The sequence below is a fragment of the Sminthopsis crassicaudata genome, chromosome 4, assembly GCF_048593235.1.
Source record: "Sminthopsis crassicaudata isolate SCR6 chromosome 4, ASM4859323v1, whole genome shotgun sequence".
NCBI classification, from domain to species: Eukaryota; Metazoa; Chordata; class Mammalia; order Dasyuromorphia; family Dasyuridae; genus Sminthopsis; species Sminthopsis crassicaudata.
In genome coordinates this window covers 290,231,390-290,251,536 of record NC_133620.1, presented here as the reverse complement: position 1 = coordinate 290,251,536, position 20,147 = coordinate 290,231,390, and the positions used below count along the sequence as shown (strand labels likewise).

The following is a 20,147-nucleotide window of genomic DNA, read 5'->3' as shown; positions in this document are numbered from 1 at the left end:
CACTGAAATGCTTGTTTCCTTCCCGTACATGTCTTGTAAATACAATATTTTTTTAATCTGTCTTCTCTTTTAGAATGTGTGCTCCTTAAGACAGGGAATGTGCTTTATCTATCTACCTAGCTATCCATCCATCTATCATTATCTTTCTGTCTGTATCCATTCTACCACTTCTCCACCTGTCATCTATCTATCTATCTATCCATCCATCCCTCAGATTTTCCATAAATTCCAGGTACTTTTCTTACATTCCTCTGACCTATCCTTAACCTCTGAACCCCCAAATTTACCTCCCATCTCTATGCCCTGGAACTTCTAGAATGTCTGGAAGGTTCCAGTTAGAGGTTTAAATTTGAAAACTCCCTCCTGTTCTTAAGCAGTTGGATCTGTGTGGCAGAAGCCAGACATCCTTCAGTTCCTTCTCTTTGATTCAACCAATCTTATCTTCCCACCAGGGATGGAGCTCCCAGCCCCAGCAACTCCCAGTTCCAGCCGCTCCTCAGTGCTCCGTTTCTTCCGGAGCCTTGTAGGAGGAAAAAGTAGTCAACAGGACTCTGACCAAACCCTGGTTTTGGGCAGGGGTCGGGAACAGGATGTTATACCACTGATGGGCACAGAAGAGGCCTCAGGGCCTGGTCAGGAAGAACAGCTCCTTCAGGCCAAGATGTCCCATGCCCTTCACCTGCCAAGATCCAAGGAATCTCATCCCCATATAGACATAGCAGGGCTGGGTATGGGAGATTCTGGTCTCCATGCCACATCTGAACTCCAAGAGGATGGAGTCCAGGGCCTTGAGGGGAGGCTGGCAATGGCAGTTGCAGTCCAGGACCTTTTGGAGAAAGAGGAAGAAGGTGGAGAAGCCTCAGGAGACATGAGGTCTGTGAGCAGGTAAGGAAAGGTGGGATATTTGGGGAGTCTAAGGGTATCTCAGTGGTCTGAGAGGAACAAAAAGATTTGAAAATCAGGGAGACTGGCTATCAGTGGGATACCAATCTCTGACACTTAGTCTAAATTTTCTATTTCCTCACCAGTTTCCCTTTGTTTCCTGGGCTGAAGTTTATTCAATTCTAGCCCTACAATTCAATACCTCTGGCTTGTCAGTGACAGGTTCTGAGAAGTGAAATCTCAATGCTCATCTTGGATCCGGCTTGACTTTACTATCTCTAATTTTCTTGACCTTTTCTGGGGAGTGTAGCACTCTTTTAGTTCCCTACTTATTGTCCCCTTCCCCAAAAGACCAAATATGGACAGAGTGGGAATCTGCCTGTGACTGGATTGTGCAATTACGGCCTTCACCAGGAGAATTTAGGCTTCTTTTGATTCCTGTACTAAAGGTTCCACAGACAGGAGGAGGAAAACTGTGGGAGAAGGAAATGTTTTTAGGGGTTTCAGTGAACACGATCCATGCTTTCTCTGCTCCCTCTCTTAATTCATTCTACTATGTCTTTTCATTATGATCCTCTTTCCCCACTTCCATCCCAGCTTGCTAACTGTGCTTTGGGATCAGGGGGCATTTTGCTCAGGCCATGTGTGGAGAAGATGAAAGCCTCCCAATGGCTATGGGGTCCCTGGAGATCAGCCCTGAGGCCTTCACAGCAGAAGAGGAGAAAGAGTGTCTACTCCAGAGTGAGTAGGGATAGCTGGTGGGGAGGGAGAGAAGAGATGTGTCTATCTCTCTAGTCCTAAGAAAAGGGCAAGATTTGATGCCAAAAGGTATCAAGTTGCAGAAATGTAGCAGTGAACAAATTATAAAAATAAATATCCCTTTCCATTTCCTAATTCTGCAAATAATAGGAATCCTGTCCTCTCAGGAGATTGGGAGGAGGGTATGGTTTATGCAGAAAAATAAGGGGTAACTAATTTAAAAAAAAAAAAGAAGAAAGAAAGAAAGGTAGAAACTGAGTTTAAAGAATTTTTTTTCCCAAGGAGAACTTAGTATTGAATTCATGGTTCTTATCCTCCTATATCCCAAGTCCCTGTCCCCTACTCCCTCCTTCAGCCCCTGACCCAGGGCTATCCAGCTGTGATTGGCACTTCTTTCCACAGAAGATCTTAGACTGGGCTCAGCAAAAGCTGAGGGAACCCCATGGAATCGACTCCTCAACATATACAAGCAGCTTCGGAAGCCAACAACAGTGAAGGTCTGAGGGGCATGGAAGGGCACAAATGGGAAATGGTGATAACTTTGTTTCAATCCCTCTTTATAACATCTCCTCCCCTCTGCTCCCTCACATAGTTGTCTTAATGCCCACTTTGCTTGCCCATTTTGAGTCACAGGTCAAAGGTCATTTTCCCTGCCACACCAAGTTTTGATAGTCAAATCACTAAGCATTTATTAAGCTCTTACTGCAACCCTGGCACTTCCATCCTTTCCTGCATACATGGAGACCTGTCCCCTGAGCTGTCATTTACTTGATGACTCTCATTCCACCTCTAGCTGAGGGCTCCTGGAACCCTATACCCCTCAGTTCCCCCCACAGGAAAGTCTGACTCATCAGGAAAATGAGGAGGATGTGGAAGTGGAGGAAGAAGAGGACAGTTCTTTCAGTCTCAGTGTCCATGGTTTTGCTACTCTTCAGTCTCCATTACATAAGACTTTCAAATCTACAGACACAGTGGGTAAGTAGCTTTTTCCTTTGCTTTCCTATAAGAGATTCCCTCATCCTACTAGTAGTGATAGGGAGGGAATTCTCACACATAGCCCCTGAAGACTCCAGCCCTCCCATTTTTCCATCCTTGGCATGGACTGGGCACATGTGACAGGATGATGTAGTAAGACAGGATTGGGAGTTAAAAGATGTAAGTTAAATCCTGACTCTGATACTGCCTTGCTGTGTAATCTGTCAGCAGAATACATAACATATCACAAACCTTAAAACACTGCATAAATGCCATTATTGTCACTCTCCGAGGCTCCGTTTCTTCTTATGTTAAAACTCAAGACACTAAGATCAGAGACTATCAAAGCTGCAGTGGCAATTCTCTCATTTTACAGATATGAAAACTAAGGTTCAGGTAACAAATGGTAAAGTTTGAATTAGAACCCAGATCCTTTCTGAACCCAACATTCTTTCCATTGTCCCTTGATGTTTTGTCTACCTGATTTCTTTAACTTTGGCAATGCTTATAAGAACAATCTTTCCCCCCCCAGTTTCTCCTCTGACTGATTTGTTGATTCTTTGTGACCCCATTTGAGGTTGTTTTTTTTTATTTTTATTTTTTATTTTTGGCAAGGATACTGGAGTGGCTTGCCATTTCCTTCTCTATTTTACAGATGAGGAAACTGTGGCAAGCAGACTAAGTGACTTGTCCAGAGTTTCACAGCTACTAAGTAGATTTGAACTCAAGAAGATGAGTTTTCCTGACTTCAGGGCTAGTGCTCTATCTACTTCTCTACCTAGCTAGACCCATCCCAGTCTTATCAACAGAATTCTTATTAACAACTCCCTTTATTAGTTCCTTCCAGTCATTTATCCCTCCCCCATCCTAGGCACAGAGGTATTATAGATAAGGAGAGTCTCAGACTTAGTGCGTTCCTTTCTATCTCTAAGCCTTATTATTGTGAGCAAATGATGTTCAAGGGAATGCATATTCAACAACCTGGAGAACACACAGTTTACTTCCATCTTACTCCTTTGCACTACTCCCCACAACTTTCTTGGGTCATAGGTAGGTATGTGACCAGAAGGTTCTTAGCACTCCCCCAGAGTGATTTTAGCCATGTCTTCTAAACTTTTCTAAGCTGTAAGGGGAAGGCTGGGATAGTGGTGTTTCTATTTCTAACCTTTGCATCACAACCAGTGCAAGCCCCCTGATTCTCTCTAACAAATGCCAGGCAGGGTGCAGATTCCTCTGGGGTAACAGTATGTAGAAATGGCAACTTCCTCTGAGGCATCTAAAGAGTAGTCTGTATCTAGGACATGACCTTTTTTTAAAAAAAAAATTTGGAAGCCTGGCATCTCTAGGGGTCAAGAGTGAACTCTTTTATTCTAATGGCTGTGCTATATTTGATGCAGCTTGCCTGTGACTTAAGTGGCTCTCCCTAATCAAATCTCACTCTCAATCAATCAACAAGTATTAAGTGCTTACCATGAGCCAGGCAATCAAGCTATGTTCTGGAAATACAAAGAAAAAACAAAAGCAAAAAATTGGTCCTTGTTTTCCAGGACTTTGTATTCTAAATAAGTACAAAGGAAAAAAATATAGGATAGATGGAATGTAAAATTTTACACTTGTCTGGCATGAATATGACTATAAATCAAGACAGATTGTGAAAGACAAACCAAGAAACTGCCAGGATTAATGTAAAACTCAAGAATTCCATATCTTAAGACAAGGATTTTTATGGTAGTTTTCTATTGCTTCTCTTCCCCCAACTCCTGGAGATTAGGAAGGCTCTGGAGCAGGAGTTATTAGTTTGTATGTGTGTCATTGACCCTTTGACAATCTGGTGAAATTTTTATGGATTCCTCAGAATTATGTTTTCAAATGCATAGAATATGAAGGATTATAAAGGAAATAAATTATATTGAAATATAATTACCAAAGTAGTTTGTAAAGGGAGGGAGAAAAATTTGGAACACAAGGTTTTGCAAGGATGAATGTTGAAAACCATCTTTGCATGTATTTTGAAAAATAAAAAGCTAACATAAAAATATTTTTTAAAAAAAAGTTTATGGATTCTCAGACTAAGAACCCCTATTCAAGCATCTGAAGATTCCAACAGGAACACATTTGCATTCATCTCCCTCCTAAGCATCTACCTAGAAGATCTTTTTCAGTAGTGCCAGCATAATAAATTTGGAGAAAAACTCCAACAAACTCTGGTTCGAGAGTCTAGAAGATCTGGGATCAAATGTCTTTTCCAAAGTTTACTACCTGTGTGTCATTGGACAAATCACTTTATACCTTGACCTCAGTTTCCTTATTTGTAAAATAAGATGACCTTTGAGAACCCTAGATCTGGGATCCTTTCAGCTCAGTGTGGAATATAAATGTTTTCCAATCCTCTAACAATTATTAAGCTATTTCTTAGTTAAATCTTATGCCATATTATATAACAGCATTAGCTTCAGAATAAGTTTTTGAGACATTTCTTATTTCTCTGGGTTGGGAAGAGAACCCTGAAAAAATATCCCTCCCCTCCCCATATATTCAACCTCATTTCTCTTTTTTGAATATGCAGTACATAATAAAAGAAAATAATATATAGCCTTTGAGAACTAAACCCCCCAAAAAAAAACCCTAAAAAAAAAGGATCTTTCCAAGATCTCAAGTAATTTCTAATCAGTTATAAGTGAGCATCACTCACAGGAAGCTCTTTCCTGGGTTACCTCACTCATCCAAGAAATTTAAGAATGATTTCCTGAAATTCCTTACAGTTCCCAGCAGTTTTCTGCAAAAGATAAAGGCAGGGGACAGAGAGTGGGAAGGAAGAATTATTCTCCCCCAGTCTCTGTGTGCCTACAAAGTGTCCATCAAAACATGTCAAGGCTTATTCTGTTGTAAGTCCTCTCTTCCACCAGCAAAGGCATCATTGGGCTACTTGCTTGTTTTTTGTCTTAGCTCAGTGGAATTCCTGCAGTTTCTAGTAGTCCTAGCCACCCATTTTTTCGCTAGGTAATGCCAAGACCTGGAAAAAAAAAAGTCACTATTTCTTTTAATGCAGAAAAAAAACTCCAAAGGATTTTGTGTCTAGGGAGACACGGCTCTCCCCATTGTTATCAAGGCTTTTGTCCCTTGACAACCTCTGGAAGAACAAAAGTTCTTCTAAGGTACAGAAAAATCTCCCAACTTCAGAAGACTTTATCAGAGGCACAGATATATAATGCCTTCAAATCTTGATGGATTTTCCCTTGCCACACCTCTCCTCCTAAAGAAACTTGGTGGAGAGTTGAAAAGACCTCTTCAATTTCTACTTAATTATATTATAGAGGCAACAAGCATGGTGAATAGAGATTCAACCCAGAAGACTTGAATTTGAGTCCTGCCCCTGACACAGGCAACTATGTGACCTTGGGCATCTAACTTCCCAGGGCTCTAGGTAGCTCTTTTAAGGCCAAACATGCAATCTCCATTGGTAGAGGAACTTTTCTCATGGGGGCAATTCCCTATTATTTTTCTTAAGTATCTGGGCAGGATTATTTAAAGCATCTAAGGTTTCACCAATCCTCACCCAAGTGGATGGTAAATAAGAAACTACATTTTAAAAATTTAATTAAAATTAATAAATTAAAAATTAAATTTATTTTAAGTGTGCATACTCAACATTGAGAAAGCAAGGGAGGGAAAAACGACAAAATGAATTTTTATGCACATATATAATCGAGCAAAAAAATTTTTTGAATTTGCCATCCAAAAAAAATTCATTCTGCACTTTTGAGTCCTTCACCTCTCTATCAAGAGAGTATCTGTTAGATCAAGAATCCTTTGGAATTATGCTTGGCCTAACAGCCAAGTGATCCGAATTCCTAAATCTTTCAGAATTGTTTGCCATTCTGCATCAGTTCAAATAAATAAGCTAGACTTTTCAAATATTCTGGAATGTCTTTATTTAGGGAATACTAAATATATTTGAAGAGTGGAGAAGTCTTACAGAACCAGCTAAGTTGTTAGTTGCTCCCTAAATAGAGGTAGGCAATACTCATTATTGCCACAAGATGCCACCAAATGACAAGATGAATTGTGACATTAGTTTGTACATTGTATTTTGGGGGTGGGTTGGAAGTGGAATCTGGGAAGACTCTTTAATAAGTAGTTGTGTAGGCTAGGGTTAGTTTAGAAATGTGATTTGGGGCTCTTCCCTTTCTGATCTTAATCCAGCTCTCTCCAGCTGAGGAGACAGAATTAGATGACTGTGAATTATTGAGGTAAGGAAAAACCATTTTCCTTCTCCCCCATCTCTTTGGCCAGTATGTGATCTGCCAAGCTAATATAGGGGTCTATCTCATCCACCATATATTGGACCTAGGCTCTGGTTTTTCCACATGCTTCATAGGCTTCTAGGGGAAATTTTGGGAATGACTGAGTTTGCTAGTTTATTTCTAGAGAGTTGAATAGTCACAGGCCAAGCAAAAACAATGGCTTTGTATTCATAACAAGGAAATGTAGTCAAAAGCCAAACTGGGAGAACTTAGAATGATCCAAATCTCTGGGCCAAGATCTCAGAATGACAGTATTTGCCTGGAGGCTGTAGGTATAACAACTTATTTTATACTGAATTCTAGAGGCTTTTGGAATACCTGGGTATAGTGAAACAGGAAAGAGCATAGGAAAAGAATGTGTATGTATGTACATATGTATATGTGTGTCAGTCACATGTATCCTGACTTTGCAGAGAGGGGAGAAAACGGCTGTCTGAGTACTTACTTGTACAGCTGCTCAAGCTTCCGTAGTGGGTATGGTTGAGAGGATCTTAATGAGACATCTGTGTTATTTTGCAGTTGAAGAGACATCCTCAGAGAGGGGAAGTGATGGACCCATGTTCACAAAATTGAATAAAGAGCAGAGCTAGTTAGCTCTTCAAACTCAGGTCCTCTTGATGGGGTTCTAGTGGCAGTCAGAGAGTTATGGAAATCCCCTTTTGAATGCAGGCGCAGGCTCTTTGTGAAAGAATTCACTAGCTCGAAGAGTTTTAAGCGGCAAAAATGGAAGTTTATGGTTGGATGAGAAGTCAGCTTTGCTAGAAATACTGACGTCTTCAGTGTCAAAGTCTTTTTTTTTTTCATTCGTTCCCTCGAAATTCTTGATCTTTTGTTCTTCCAGATGAATTTGGTTGTTATTTTTTTCTAGGTCATTAAAATAGTTTCTTGGGAGTCTGATTGGCATAGCACTAAATAAATAGATTAGTTTAGGGAGTATTGTCATCTTTATTATATTTGCTTGACCTACCCAAAAGACTTAATATTTTTCCAGTTGTTTAAATCTGACTTCATTTTTGTGGAAAGTGTTTTGTAGTTTTGCTCATATAGTTCCTGATTTTCCCTTGGTAGATGGATTCCCAAATATCTTATACTATCAACAGTTATTTTAAATGGAATTTCTCTTTGTATCTCTTGCTGTGGATTTTGTTAGTGATGTATAGAAATACTGATGACTTACGTGGATTTATTTTGCATCCTGCAACTTTGCTAAACATGTGGATTATTTCTAATAGCTTTTTAGTAGAATCTCTGGGGTTCTCTAAGTATACTTAGAGATGTATTCATATTGATGTATATATTGAGCTCACTACTATGACATATGTATTGAGATGCATTCATATGTTAATTCTAGGGTTTATTAGGGATGTTGACCCTATTTCTCTTGTCCTTTCGTACTGGAAGAAATGAACTTACAGATAGAAACCGACCTGGATTTCTCCAGTCTGAACTCAGATCACGTAGGACTTTAATCATTGAACAAATGAACCATTAATAGCAGTTGCATCATTTGGATGTCCTGATCCAACATGGAGGCTGTAAACCCTAATTTTCAATATGGGCTCTCAAATAGGATTGAGCTGTTATCCCTGGGGTAACTTGTTCTGTTGATCAAGAGATGGGTCAATTATTGGTATTAATACACTAGTATCTATTGAGATAATCATATGGTTTTTGTTAATTTGGTTATTGATATACTCAATTATATTAATAGTTTTCCTGCATTCCTGGTATAAATCCTACTTGGTCAAGATGTATTATCTTGGCAAGGATTTTCTGTAGTCTTTTTGCTAATATTTTATTTAAGATTTTTGCATCAATGTTCATTAGGGAGATTGGTCTATAATTTTCTTTTTCTGTTTTCATCCTACCTTATTTAGGTATCACTATTATGTCTGTGTCATAAAAGGAGTTTGGTAGGACTCCTTCATTCCTTATTTTTTCAAATAGTTTATATACATTAGAGTTAATTATTCTTTAAATGTTTGGTAGAATTCACATGTAAATCCATTTGGTCCTGGGGATTTTTTCTTAGGGAGTTGGTTAATAGCTTGTTCTATTTCTTTTTCTAAGATGAGACTGTTTAACCAATTTACTTCTTCCTCTGTTAATCTGGGCAAGCTATATTTTTGAAGATATTCTTCCATTTCATTTAAGTTATCAAATTTATTGGCATAAAATTGGGCAAAATAACTCCTAATTATTGCTTTAGTTTCCTTTTCATTAGTGGAAAGTTCTCCCTTTTCATTTTTAAGACTAACAATTTGATTTTCCTCTTTCCTTTTTCTAATCAAATTTACTAAGGGTTTATCTATTTTTTTTTTTCATAGAACCAATTCTTAGTTTTATTTGTTCAATAGCTTTTTCTTAAATTTCAATTGTATTAATCTCTCCTTTTATTTTTAGAATTTCAGGTTTAGTTTTTGATTGGGGGTTTTTAACTTTCTCTTTTTCTAGTTTTTTTTAGTTGTAAGCCTAATTCATTGATTTTCTCTTTTTCTATTTTATGTAAGTAGGCGTCTAGAGATATAAAATTTCCCCTTATTACCACCTTGGCTGCATTCCACACATTTTGTATGTCGTCTCATTATTATCATTCTCTTGGGTGAAATTATTAATTGTGTCTATGATTTGCTGTTTCACCCAATCATTCTTTAGGATTAGATTATTTAGTTTCCAATTACTTTTTAGTCTATTTTCCCCTGGCGCTTTATTGAATGTAATTTTTATTGCATCATGATCTGAAAAGGATGCATTTACTATTTCTGCATTTGAATTTGAGGTCTTTAAATTCTAATATATGGTCAATTTTTGTATAGGTTCCATGAACTGCCGAGAAGAAAGCATACTCCTGTCTCCATTTAGTTTTCTCCAAAGATCTATCATACCTAACTTTTCTAGTGTTTTTTTTTCTTTCTTATTTATTTCGTGGTTTGATTTATCTAGTTTGAGAGTGCAAGGTTGATATCTCCCACTATTTTAGTTTTGCTGTCTATTTCTTCTTGCAGCTCTCTTAACTTCTCCTTTAGGAATTTAAATGCTATACCACTTGGTGCATATATGTTTAGTATTGATATTGCTTCATTATCCATGCTGCCCTTTAGCAAGATATAGTGCCCTTATTTTTAAAAATTAGATCAATTTTTGCTTTTGCTTGATCTGAGATCAGAATGGCTATCCCTGCTTTTTTACTTCGCCTGAAGCATAGTAGATTCTATTTTAGTCTTTTACCTTTACTCTGTAAGTATCGCCCTGCTTCGAGTGTGTTTTCTATAAACTGCATATTGTAGGATTCTGGCTTTTAATCCAGTCTGCTATCTGCCTCCATTTTATTGCGAAGTTTACCCCATTCACATTTATAATTAAAATTACTAATTTCCTGCCATTTGTTAACCCTAGATTGTTTTTGTTTTCCTTTTCCCCTTACCCCCTCCCCAGTATTAAACTTATGAACACCACTTGCCTCAGGCAGCCTTCCCTCTTTAGGATCCCTCCCTTCCCCTTAGAGCCCCTCCCCTTTTCTTAAAGCTTTCCCTTTCAATTTCTGTAATCCCTTCTATTTATTCTACCCCTTCCCTTTTGCTCTTTCCCCTCCCACTTTTCAATGAGGTGGGAGAAGTTTCTCTGTAAATGGAATATGTCTAATATTTTCTCTTTGAGCCAATTCTGATAAGACTAAGATTCACACTATGATCACCCCCCTCCCTTCTTTCCTGCAGATATAATAGGTTTCCATTGCTTCTTTGTGAGATGTAATTTCCCTCTTTTTTACCTCCACTTCCCCTTTTTGTGGTACAATTTCCTTTCCACCTCTAAATCCTTTTTTATATTACAACAATAAACCAAATTATACATATACTCTTTATGTATACTCATAATAGAAATACAGTTCTCAAGAGTTCTTTTTACCTTTTTAATGCTTCTCTTGAGTCCTATACTTGGAGGTCAAACTTTTTGTTTAGCTGTTTTTTTCATTAGAAATATATGGAATTCACCTATTTCATTGAATGTCCATCTTCTTCTCTGGAAGAAAATGCTCATTTTAGCAAGGTAGTTTATTCTTGGCTGAATACTAAGGTTCTTTGCTTTTTGGAATATCAGATTCCAGGTCCTTCAGTCCTTCAATCCTTCAATGTGGAAGCTGCTAGAGCCTGAATGATCCTTATTGTGGCTCCTTGGTATTTAAATTGTTTCCTTTTGGCTGCTATATTTTTTTCTGTATTTTTCCTTGATCTGATAATTCTAGAATTTAGCCATAATATTTCTTGGAGTTTCAATTTTGGGATCTCTTTCTGTAGGTGATGGATGAATTCTTTCAGTGTCTATTTTACCTTCTGTTTCCATGACATCTGGACAGTTCTCTTTGATGATTTCCTGAAAAATAGTGTCTAGGCTTTTTTTTCATCATGTATTTCAAGGAGTCCAATAATTCCTAGATTTATCTTCCAGATTGGTTGTTTTCCCCATTAGATATTTTACATTTTTTTCTTTTTCTTTTTCTTTTTTTTTCATTTTTTGGTTTTGCTTGACTGATTCTTGTTGCCTTATTGAATCTTTTGTTTCCAATTGTTCAATTCGGAATTTTAGTGTGTTATTTTCTTCATTTACTTTTTTTTTTTAAACTTATTTTTGTATTTGTCCAATTGAATTTTTGAATGAGTTGGTTTATTCTATGGGATTTTTTTCCCATTTCATAAATTCTGATTTTTTAGGGAGTTATTTTCTTTTTGCATTTCCTAAATTTTTTTTTTAAGAAGTTATTTTGTTTTTCTGTTTCACAGATTCTGTTTTTCTGGGAGTTGTTTTCTTTTTCTAGTTTATCAATCGATCTTTTAATGAGTTATATGCTTTTTCCATTTTACTATGTCTATTTTGTGTTGCCTTTTTCCTTTTTTTTTTTTTTTTTATTATATATATATATATATATATATATATATATATATATATATTTTATAATATTATCCCTTGTATTCATTTTTCCAAATTACCCCCCCTCCCTCTATTCCCTCCCCCCGACGACAGGCAATACCATACATTTTACATGTGTTACAATATAGTCTAGGTACAATACATGTGTGTGAATATCATTTTCTTGTTGCACAATAAACATTAGAATCCGAAGGTACATGTAACCTGGGCAGACAGATATTAGTGCTAACAATTTACATTCCCCTCCCAGTGTTTTCTTCTCTGGGTGTAGCTACCTCTGTCCATCATTGATCAACTGGAAGTGAGTTGGATCTTCTTTATGTTGAAGATTTCCACTTCCATCAGAATACATCCTCATACAGTATTGTTGTTGAAGTGTACAGTGATCTTCTGGTTCTGCTCATTTCACTCAGCATCAGTTGATTTAAGTCTCTCCAGGCCTCTCTATATTCCTCCTGCTGGTCATTTCTTACCGAGCAATAATATTCCATAACCTTCATATACCACAATTTACCCAACCATTCTCCAACTGATGGACATCCATTCATCTTCCAGTTTCTAGCTACAACAAATAGAGCTGCCACAAACATTTTGGCACATATATGTTTCTTTCCGCTCTTTAGTATTTCTTTGGGATATAATCCCAGTAGTAGCGCTGCTGGGTCAAAGGGTATGCACAGTTTGATAACTTTTTGGGCATAATTCCAGATTGCTCTCCAGAATGGCTGGATTCTTTCGCATGTGTTGCCTTTTTCCAGACTCTCTTGCAAAGCTTTCATTTCCTTTCCCCATTTTTCCTCTAATTCTCTTTTAAGATCCTTTATAAGTTCTTCTAGGAGAACCTTGTGTGATGGGGACTAAGTTATTTCACCCCTTGGAGCTTCATCTGGAGATTTTATACCTTTAGTCTCCTCTTCTCTTTTGCCATAAAAGCTTTCAATTGTTAAGAGTCCTCTTCACTTTTTTACTCATTTTTTAATTTTTAAAATTAAGGCCTGCCTTTAGGATGGGAGAGATTTTCTAAGCAACCACAGCTGTACTGGGTCAGTGCTGATTCACTCCTGGTTCAGGCTTTGCCACGTGGAGTCGCCAGCCCCGGGGCTCTGTGTTATCTGCTCTAGTGTTTGGTTGGAGTCTGCTTAGGCACCCTGAGACTGCAAGCTCCCAGACTCTGAGCTAACTGTGCTGTTATTTGTGGTCAGCTGCACGGGCCTAGCTGTCTCTCTCCCACTTCTAATTGAAGCAGACCTTCTCTGGTCTGCTTCCTCCCACAAACTCTTTGCCCCTCGGAAGTCTCACTGCCACACTGAGATTATTCTACCCTGGAGCCCTGCTCTGTCTGCACTGGTGTTTGTGGTCAGTTGTTTGTGCTTTGCTGCCTCTCTCCCATTTCTGATTGAAACAGATCTTTTCTGGTCTGTTTCCTCCAGAAAATTTTCTGCCCCAGGACACAGAACTTATTGCAATGGTGATTGTACTTGTTGCCCTGGCTGCCTCCCTCCCATTTCCAGTTGAAACAGACTTTTTTTGGAGATCTTTGAAATTATCTTCTGCTGATAATTTGATGCATTCTCAATATTTGCAGGTGTTGCCTATCCTGAGCTAATTTCATAAATCCAGAGGCTGGATTTTGTAGTTATTGTGAGGGTTGTAAAGGAGGTCAGAGAGAAATGTGTGTCATCTCCATCTTGGCTCCGCCCCCAGAAGTTTCCTGACTCTTTGCTTTAAATCAGCTCCTAACTTGTCTTATTATTATTATTTAACTTCCCTTCCCCATAAATCTCTCTCTTTTCTTCTTTCCTCATCCTTTGCTTCTCTGTCTGCTCATCCCTCTCCCCTTATTTATTTATAGATTTTGGAGGGTGCTATACCCTTCATGGTATATATATATATATATATATATATATATATATATATATATATATATATATATATATGTATAGTGTTGCCTATTTAATCTATTCCAGATGTGAACAGATTTTCAGAATTACGAACACTTCTCTCCCCTTTAATGCCTCTGCATCTCATTTGTATGACATAATTGCTATTTTTACATTAACTCTGCCTCAGTTTTTCTTTTGAGCTGTTGTATTGTTGTCAGTCTTAAACATATGCTATAGACTTCCCATGTAAAAAAAACAAACAAACCATAAAACAATTTATCCATGTTGAGTTCCTTGAAATTAATCTTTGATATTGGCTCTTACATGTTAAATTTTCTATTAAGTTTGGATTTGATTGATAGAAAGTCCTGAAAACCTAAAAGTTCATTGAATATCCATTTTTTCTCATTCAATATTATATGTAATTTTGCTAGATATGATATTTTTAGCCAAATGCTTATTCTTTTGATTATCAGTAGATATGATTCCAGGATCAATGGTCTTTTATTGTAACTGCTGATAAGTCCTGTACAATTCTAATTGTAGCCCCAGCATATTTGAATTGTTTTTGTTCCTGTTTCTTTCAAAAGGTTCTCTTTGATCTAAGGGTTTTAAAATTTGGCAAAAATGTTCCTATGTGTTTTCCACAAAGGATTTCTTTGAAATGGTAATCAGTGGATTTTTTTCTATTTCTACATTCCCCACTCCAGGACAGTTTTCTTGGATTATTGTGTCAGGGTTCGTTTTAATTATTCTTATATTTTCTCTTCTTGATCTATTCTCCATAGCTGTCATTTTCCTTATGTTTCACATTGTGTTTTAGTTTTTCATTCTTTATGATGTTTTGCTATATCTTAGTCTCTCATAGCTTCACTGGCTTTCCCTTGCCCAGTTCTAATTTTCTTTTTTTGCAGAGGCAATTGGGGTTAAATGACTTGCCCAGGATCACACAGCTAGGACATGTTAAGTGTCTGAGGTCACATTTGAGCTCAGGTTCTCCTGACTTCAAAGCTGTGCTACCTAGCTGCTACCTAGTTGCCTCCTCTCCCCAGTTCTAATTTTCAAAGAGTTATTTTCATCTTTGAGACTCTGCATCTCCTTTTCTAGTTGCTTAACTTATTTTTTGTAATCTTATTTTTCTTGGATTTTTTTTTTTTAATTTTTAATTTTTTTCCTCAATGTGTCTCATTTAATTTTTAAATTCTTTTTTTGAGTTCTTCTATAAATTCTGGATAGGGACTCTTTGGGATAGAAGCTCTTTTTACTTTATGATCCTCCTCTGAAGATGAACCCCGATTTCCTGTTTCCAGAGGAGTTTATATGGTGGGATTCTTTCTTCTTTGCAAGTTAATTTTTTTCCCCCTGTTCCCATAGTACATTTCTATGATGGGGTTCTTTCTTCTTTACAAGTTCTTTTTTTTTTTTTTTTAATAAGTATTTCTAATCCTGGGACGGGGGCTTGGTGGGGAATGGTGAGGGAAGGAGTGTCTCTGACTTCACTTCAGCTTTCCTCTCTAATCAGAAACTCCAAACCACCTTCCAGCAAAAGCCCACAGCCCACAGTATCTCTGCCTCACTGCCTCTGCTCTCACAGGTGTGCTGGTTCCTTCTCACCTAGGGCCACACCCCTGCAGCACAGCTAAGCCTGGCATTCCTAATGATTCCTGTTAAGGCTCCAGCCCTACTCAGTTAGCCCCAGTGCTCCTCAGTTGATGTTTCTGCTTGTCCATCAATTGGAGAATGGCTGAATAAATTGTGGTGTATGAATGTTATGGAATATTATTATTCTGTAAGACAGAATCAACAGGATGATTTTAGAAAGGCCTGGAGAGGCTTACATGAACTGATGCTGAGTGAAATGAGCAGAACCAGGAGACCATTATACATAGCAACAAGACTATACAATGATCAATTCTGATGGACATGGCTCTTTTCAACAATGAGATGATTCAAACCAGTTACAATTGTTCAGTGATGAAGAAAGCCATATAAACCCAGAGAAAGGCCTGTGGGAACTGAGTGTGGACCACAACATAACATTTTCACTCTTTCTGTTGATGTTTGCTTGCATTTTGTTTTCCTTCTCAGGTTTTTTTTTTCTAGATCCAATTTTTCTTGTGCAGCAAGATAACTGTATAAATTTGTATACATATATTGGATTTAACATATACTTTTAACATATTTAACATGTATTGGACTACCTGCCATCTAGAGGAGGGGGTGAGGGGAAAGAAGGAAAAATTTGGAACAAAGTTTTGCAAGGGTCAGTGTTGAAAAATTACTCATGCATATGTTTTGTAAATAAAAAGCTTTAAATAAAAAATGAGAAAAATAAAATGAAATTAAAAACTTTAGAGTTTTGCTGGAGTTGGTAAGTGGAGCATGAATAACCTGCCTCCCGTTGGAGTGGTCATCTTGTCTAGAAATCTAAGATGATGTTAATAAAAATAATGGTGATGATGGTGGTGATGATTATTATGATGGTGATTGTTTTCCTCCAGGTTTCGTGGAGAATGAACTAAAGAAGCTACTGGCAGTTCAGAGAGAGTCTAGACTCTGGAAGACAGGTGGTCAGGAAGGTCGAGAACTTCTGATCCAGCCTGAGGTAACCTTGGAAGAAGCAGGCATTGTGGATGGCCAGGTATGGTTCTGTCCAATGGCTCAGTTGCCTTCTAGACTTAGGGTGTTGGGAATCCTATAATTCCCAGGATACTAGAGATTAAAGAAACTCTGGTGATCCTCTGGTCCAAACTGATGATGCTCTAGCCAAGGCAGGGAAAATCTTTACCGGGAACCTATCCCAGCTCTCCTCTAGCCTAGGCCTTCCTTCCTGAGGCCTAATCTTTATCTATTGGCTACTTAGTCATTTAGGGAGGAACTATATCTTTTTGAATAATTTTTGTATCTCCAAAGGGCCCTGATCTAGCATGCTCTAGCACTTTTGCACATAATTTGATAGCCTCTTCCCTCCCACAGAGTTTGTGGAGACCAAGTTGTGGGTGATGAAAGATTTGTAGAGGGATGGAGTTCTGGCTCTTTGAGCTGAGGGTGACCAAATTTGCTTTACCTTATTACTGTTGGAAGTCAGTAAGCATTTATTAAATACGTACTGTGTGCCAATCACTGTCCTAAGTTCTGTGCCTTAGCATACTCCACACTTTCATATATTCTCCACACAAGAAATATAGTAATTGCTATGAATCAGACTTGTAGCCCATTTGACCCATAATTTCATTGCCAAAGGGGGTCCCAAAGAAGTGACTATGGGAAGGCTAGGTTGTTTCTCCATATCAACCTTAAAGATTAAGTGGAGTCCAGCTTCTCTTAAAGGGTTATTTATAGTTTAAACTCATATATACATATGCATGTGTAAGGGATCATAGAATTCTGAATTTAGACATGAAAGATTCTTTAATGGCCAAGATGTCCATCTCCTTCATTTTACAGGTGTGGGACACACAGCCATTAAATAATTTGCCCAGGGTTATTTAGCTAGGTTGTAAGCATCTTAGATAGGGTTTTAACTTAGGTTTTCCTGACAATGACCAATCCATATGTCATGCTGTTGAAACCTTTTTTGAGCTCATTAATACTCCATTCAACATCCATCCACCCATACAGTCAACAAATATCTATTTCTGTCTATAAGCCCTTGACATAATAGGAGGTACATACATTTAATAAGAAGTGTGTGAGGTGAAGGAGAATCATCCTTCATTTGTCTTAAAATTACCTCTCTAAAATGTCAAAAGAACCCTCCCATTCCAGTTTTGAGGATTAAATCCCCATTCATCTTGTTCACACTGTTGATGAGTTTTTAGATTTCAATCATGCTCTATCTGGAAGGCAGCTGCATTGTGATGCAAAGAGCCCTGTACTGAGAGACAGGAGACTAGGGTTTTCATCATGGCTTTACTAGCTATATGACATTGGTGACACCCCTTTCTTCCCAGGTGCCTCAGTTTACTCCTTTATAAGATGTATAGATTGGACAAAATGTGGCCTTTTTCACTCCTGAAATTTTATAATTCTATTGTTTTCTAATAAAACAACTCATATTGAATAGCAATAAGACTCTTTCCCACATATTTACCCTTGCACAAAAAGTTTCAAAATTACTCTCTCTCTCTTTCTCTCTGTCTCTCTGTCTCTCTCTGTCTCTGTCTCTGTCTCTCTCCTCTCTCTGTCTCTCTCTGTCACTTTGTCTCTGTCTCTCTGCCTCTCTGTTTCTCTGCCTCTCTCTGTGTGTGTCACTCTGTCTCTGGTTTTCACTTCCTCCCTCTCTCTCTCTCTCTCTGTCTCTCTGTCTCTGTCTCTGTCTCTCTCTGTCTCTCTCTCTGTCTCTCTGTCTCTCTGTCTCTCTCTCTCTCTCTCTCTCTCTCTCTCTCTCTCTCTGTCAGAATCAGAGACAGAGATAGATAAGGAAGGAAAGAGAAGTTCTCATATTTATTCATAAATCATACCTCAAAATGCCAAAATGTCATTCAGCAGACTGGACTATGATCCAGGACTGAAACTAGGGGTAGATGATAAAAGCTTTGTCTGTATAACAAAATCTAAAAGGTGCAAGTTATTATAATGTTAATATATCCCCCACTGAATTTATCTTTATTATTTTTGCACAGTAAAAATTAATTGCAAAGTTGATTAACAATTTCTAATTATGACTCTGTTGTAACCCTTCTTCTTCATGCCAATTCTTTTCTACACTTTGGCCATTAAATCTTTTATTTTTATTTTTTTATGAGGCAATTGAGGTTAAGTGACTTGCCTTAGGGTCACACAGCTAGGAAGTATTAAGTGTCTGAGGCCAAGTTTGAACTCAGGTCTTCCTGACTTCAAGGCTGGTGCTCTATCCGCTACACCAACTAGCTGCCCTGACCATTATATCTTTAAAAATCATTCTTACTCTTACTCATTTGAAGAAGAATTTGACTAGAGCTCTTCCTCCTTCCAGCCTATGTAGTATAATTCTGGTACTGCTCAAATATAGATATATAGATAGATAGATGAAGATAGGTAAAATTCAGTCATTAAGACTGCTTCTCCCCCAACTCCCAGAATTGTGGTCCAAGGAATTATACTGTAGCCATAGCAGATCAGGCTTCATATAGTATTATTGGTATAAAAACCTGACTTCACATAAATATAGTGGTGGATTCCAGTGATAGGGCCATTTCAGGGGTATCCTGGGAAGCCTTTAAAAGTGTATTGTCCTCATCTCCTTCTGTCCTTAGAAATAGCAGGCAGTGAAGTGGGTAGGATAATCCTTAGCTTTAGGAGCATTCTGGGAACCTTGGAGAGGAAGTGGCTTCTCTTTTTTAACCTTTTAAAAAAGACTGAAGAAGCAGAATTAATATCAAGGGCAGGATAAATTTGCCCTCCCTGTGTTTATTTTGATTATTCACCCGTAGTAATGAGATAAAGATGAGGGTCATGGTAATTAAGGTAGAAAAATGGGACATGGAGCAAGTAAGGAGTAAGCCACATGGTGTTTCATATCCAGCAGAAGTTGTCCCTGTTAGCTATGGATTGTGTGCTATAAAATTCTGGGATTTGAATCCTGTCTCTGATACTTACAAATTATATTATCTCGAGCAAGCCACTGAATTTTTTGATTAAATTTTTTCATCTGTAAAAAGGACAATATTAACTAAAGTATTTAGTTGATTCTGTTTCTAACTGTAATCCTAACTCACAGAGTGTGAAGCTTAAATGAAAGCATATATAAAGCATATATTTGCCAGCTTTAAATTGATATATAAATGTCAGTTTTTATTATTACTATTTAGATTCCTACAGGGGTGGGAAAAGAGTCATTTCCATCCATTAAAAAAATAGATGGTTTGGAATCAAAGACAGCTAGGAAATACGAAGGTTGAGCTGGTGGTTAGGGCTGAGAGAGAGGAGCATTGGGAAGCAAGGCTTAGGGGTGGACTAGGTTGGAGGAAATAGGTAAGGGTAAGTGAGGAATTGGTAGAAGGGGCATGTGGGAATTGGGTAATGGGGAAGGTGAGAGTATTGAGTCTTTCTGTCTCTTTCTCTCTGCCCCACTAGCACCTGCTCCTGGAAGAGATGGATGAAATGGGAAATTGGCCCCCAGACTGAAACTTGGTCAAGACTCCGCTGAGTCTGCTTTCTCCCTCTGCAGACACCTCAGGTGGGGGAGGAATGGAGAGACAAAGAGGGTATTCCTCTCCCCCAACTAGCACTTCCATGAAGATGGTGTTGTGGGTTGGGCTGTTTCCCTATGTTTGTATGATGGGCTTGGGTGGTTCGGTCCATTTGTGCTCCCTTCTGGAGCACATGGCTGATATTGTGGGTCCTTGTGCTCAGGGGCCACTCATTGAACAGATTCAGTCACTGTTATTAAAAATCCAGATTGACTTTGCATATCATCTCCTCTCAATTTCTCATC

At 38.0% G+C, this 20,147-nt stretch overlaps 1 protein-coding gene across 4 annotated transcripts; it reads left to right on the top strand.

Moving 5' to 3' along the window:
* Positions 1-322: 322 nt before the first annotated feature.
* On the top strand, positions 323-20,120 carry LOC141566562 (gametogenetin-binding protein 1-like). 4 transcript variants are annotated; one of them, XM_074311256.1, is made up of 6 exons: positions 323-885; positions 1,505-1,623; positions 2,044-2,138; positions 2,478-2,616; positions 16,231-16,370; positions 19,787-20,120. In XM_074311256.1, the coding sequence occupies exons 1-6, from the start codon at positions 455-457 to the stop codon at positions 19,835-19,837; spliced, it is 975 nt and encodes a 324-aa protein (XP_074167357.1). In that variant the 5' UTR covers positions 323-454; the 3' UTR covers positions 19,838-20,120. The 4 variants fall into 4 exon arrangements, with proteins under 4 accessions (XP_074167357.1, XP_074167358.1, XP_074167355.1 ...); XM_074311257.1 differs by having other exon boundaries at positions 324-885; positions 2,047-2,138; XM_074311254.1 differs by having other exon boundaries at positions 325-885; positions 2,466-2,616.
* The last annotated feature ends 27 nt before the right edge of the window (positions 20,121-20,147 follow it).

Coding starts and splice junctions, on each gene's coding strand:
- LOC141566562 (XM_074311254.1), top strand. CDS start 455: ATGGAGCTCCCAGCCCCAGCAACTCCCAGTTCCAGCCGCTCCTCAGTG. Junction 2,139..2,465: donor GGAAGCCAACAACAGTGAAG/GTCTGAGGGGCA, acceptor TATACCCCTCAG/TTCCCCCCACAGGAAAGTCT. Junction 2,617..16,230: donor CAAATCTACAGACACAGTGG/GTAAGTAGCTTT, acceptor GTTTTCCTCCAG/GTTTCGTGGAGAATGAACTA.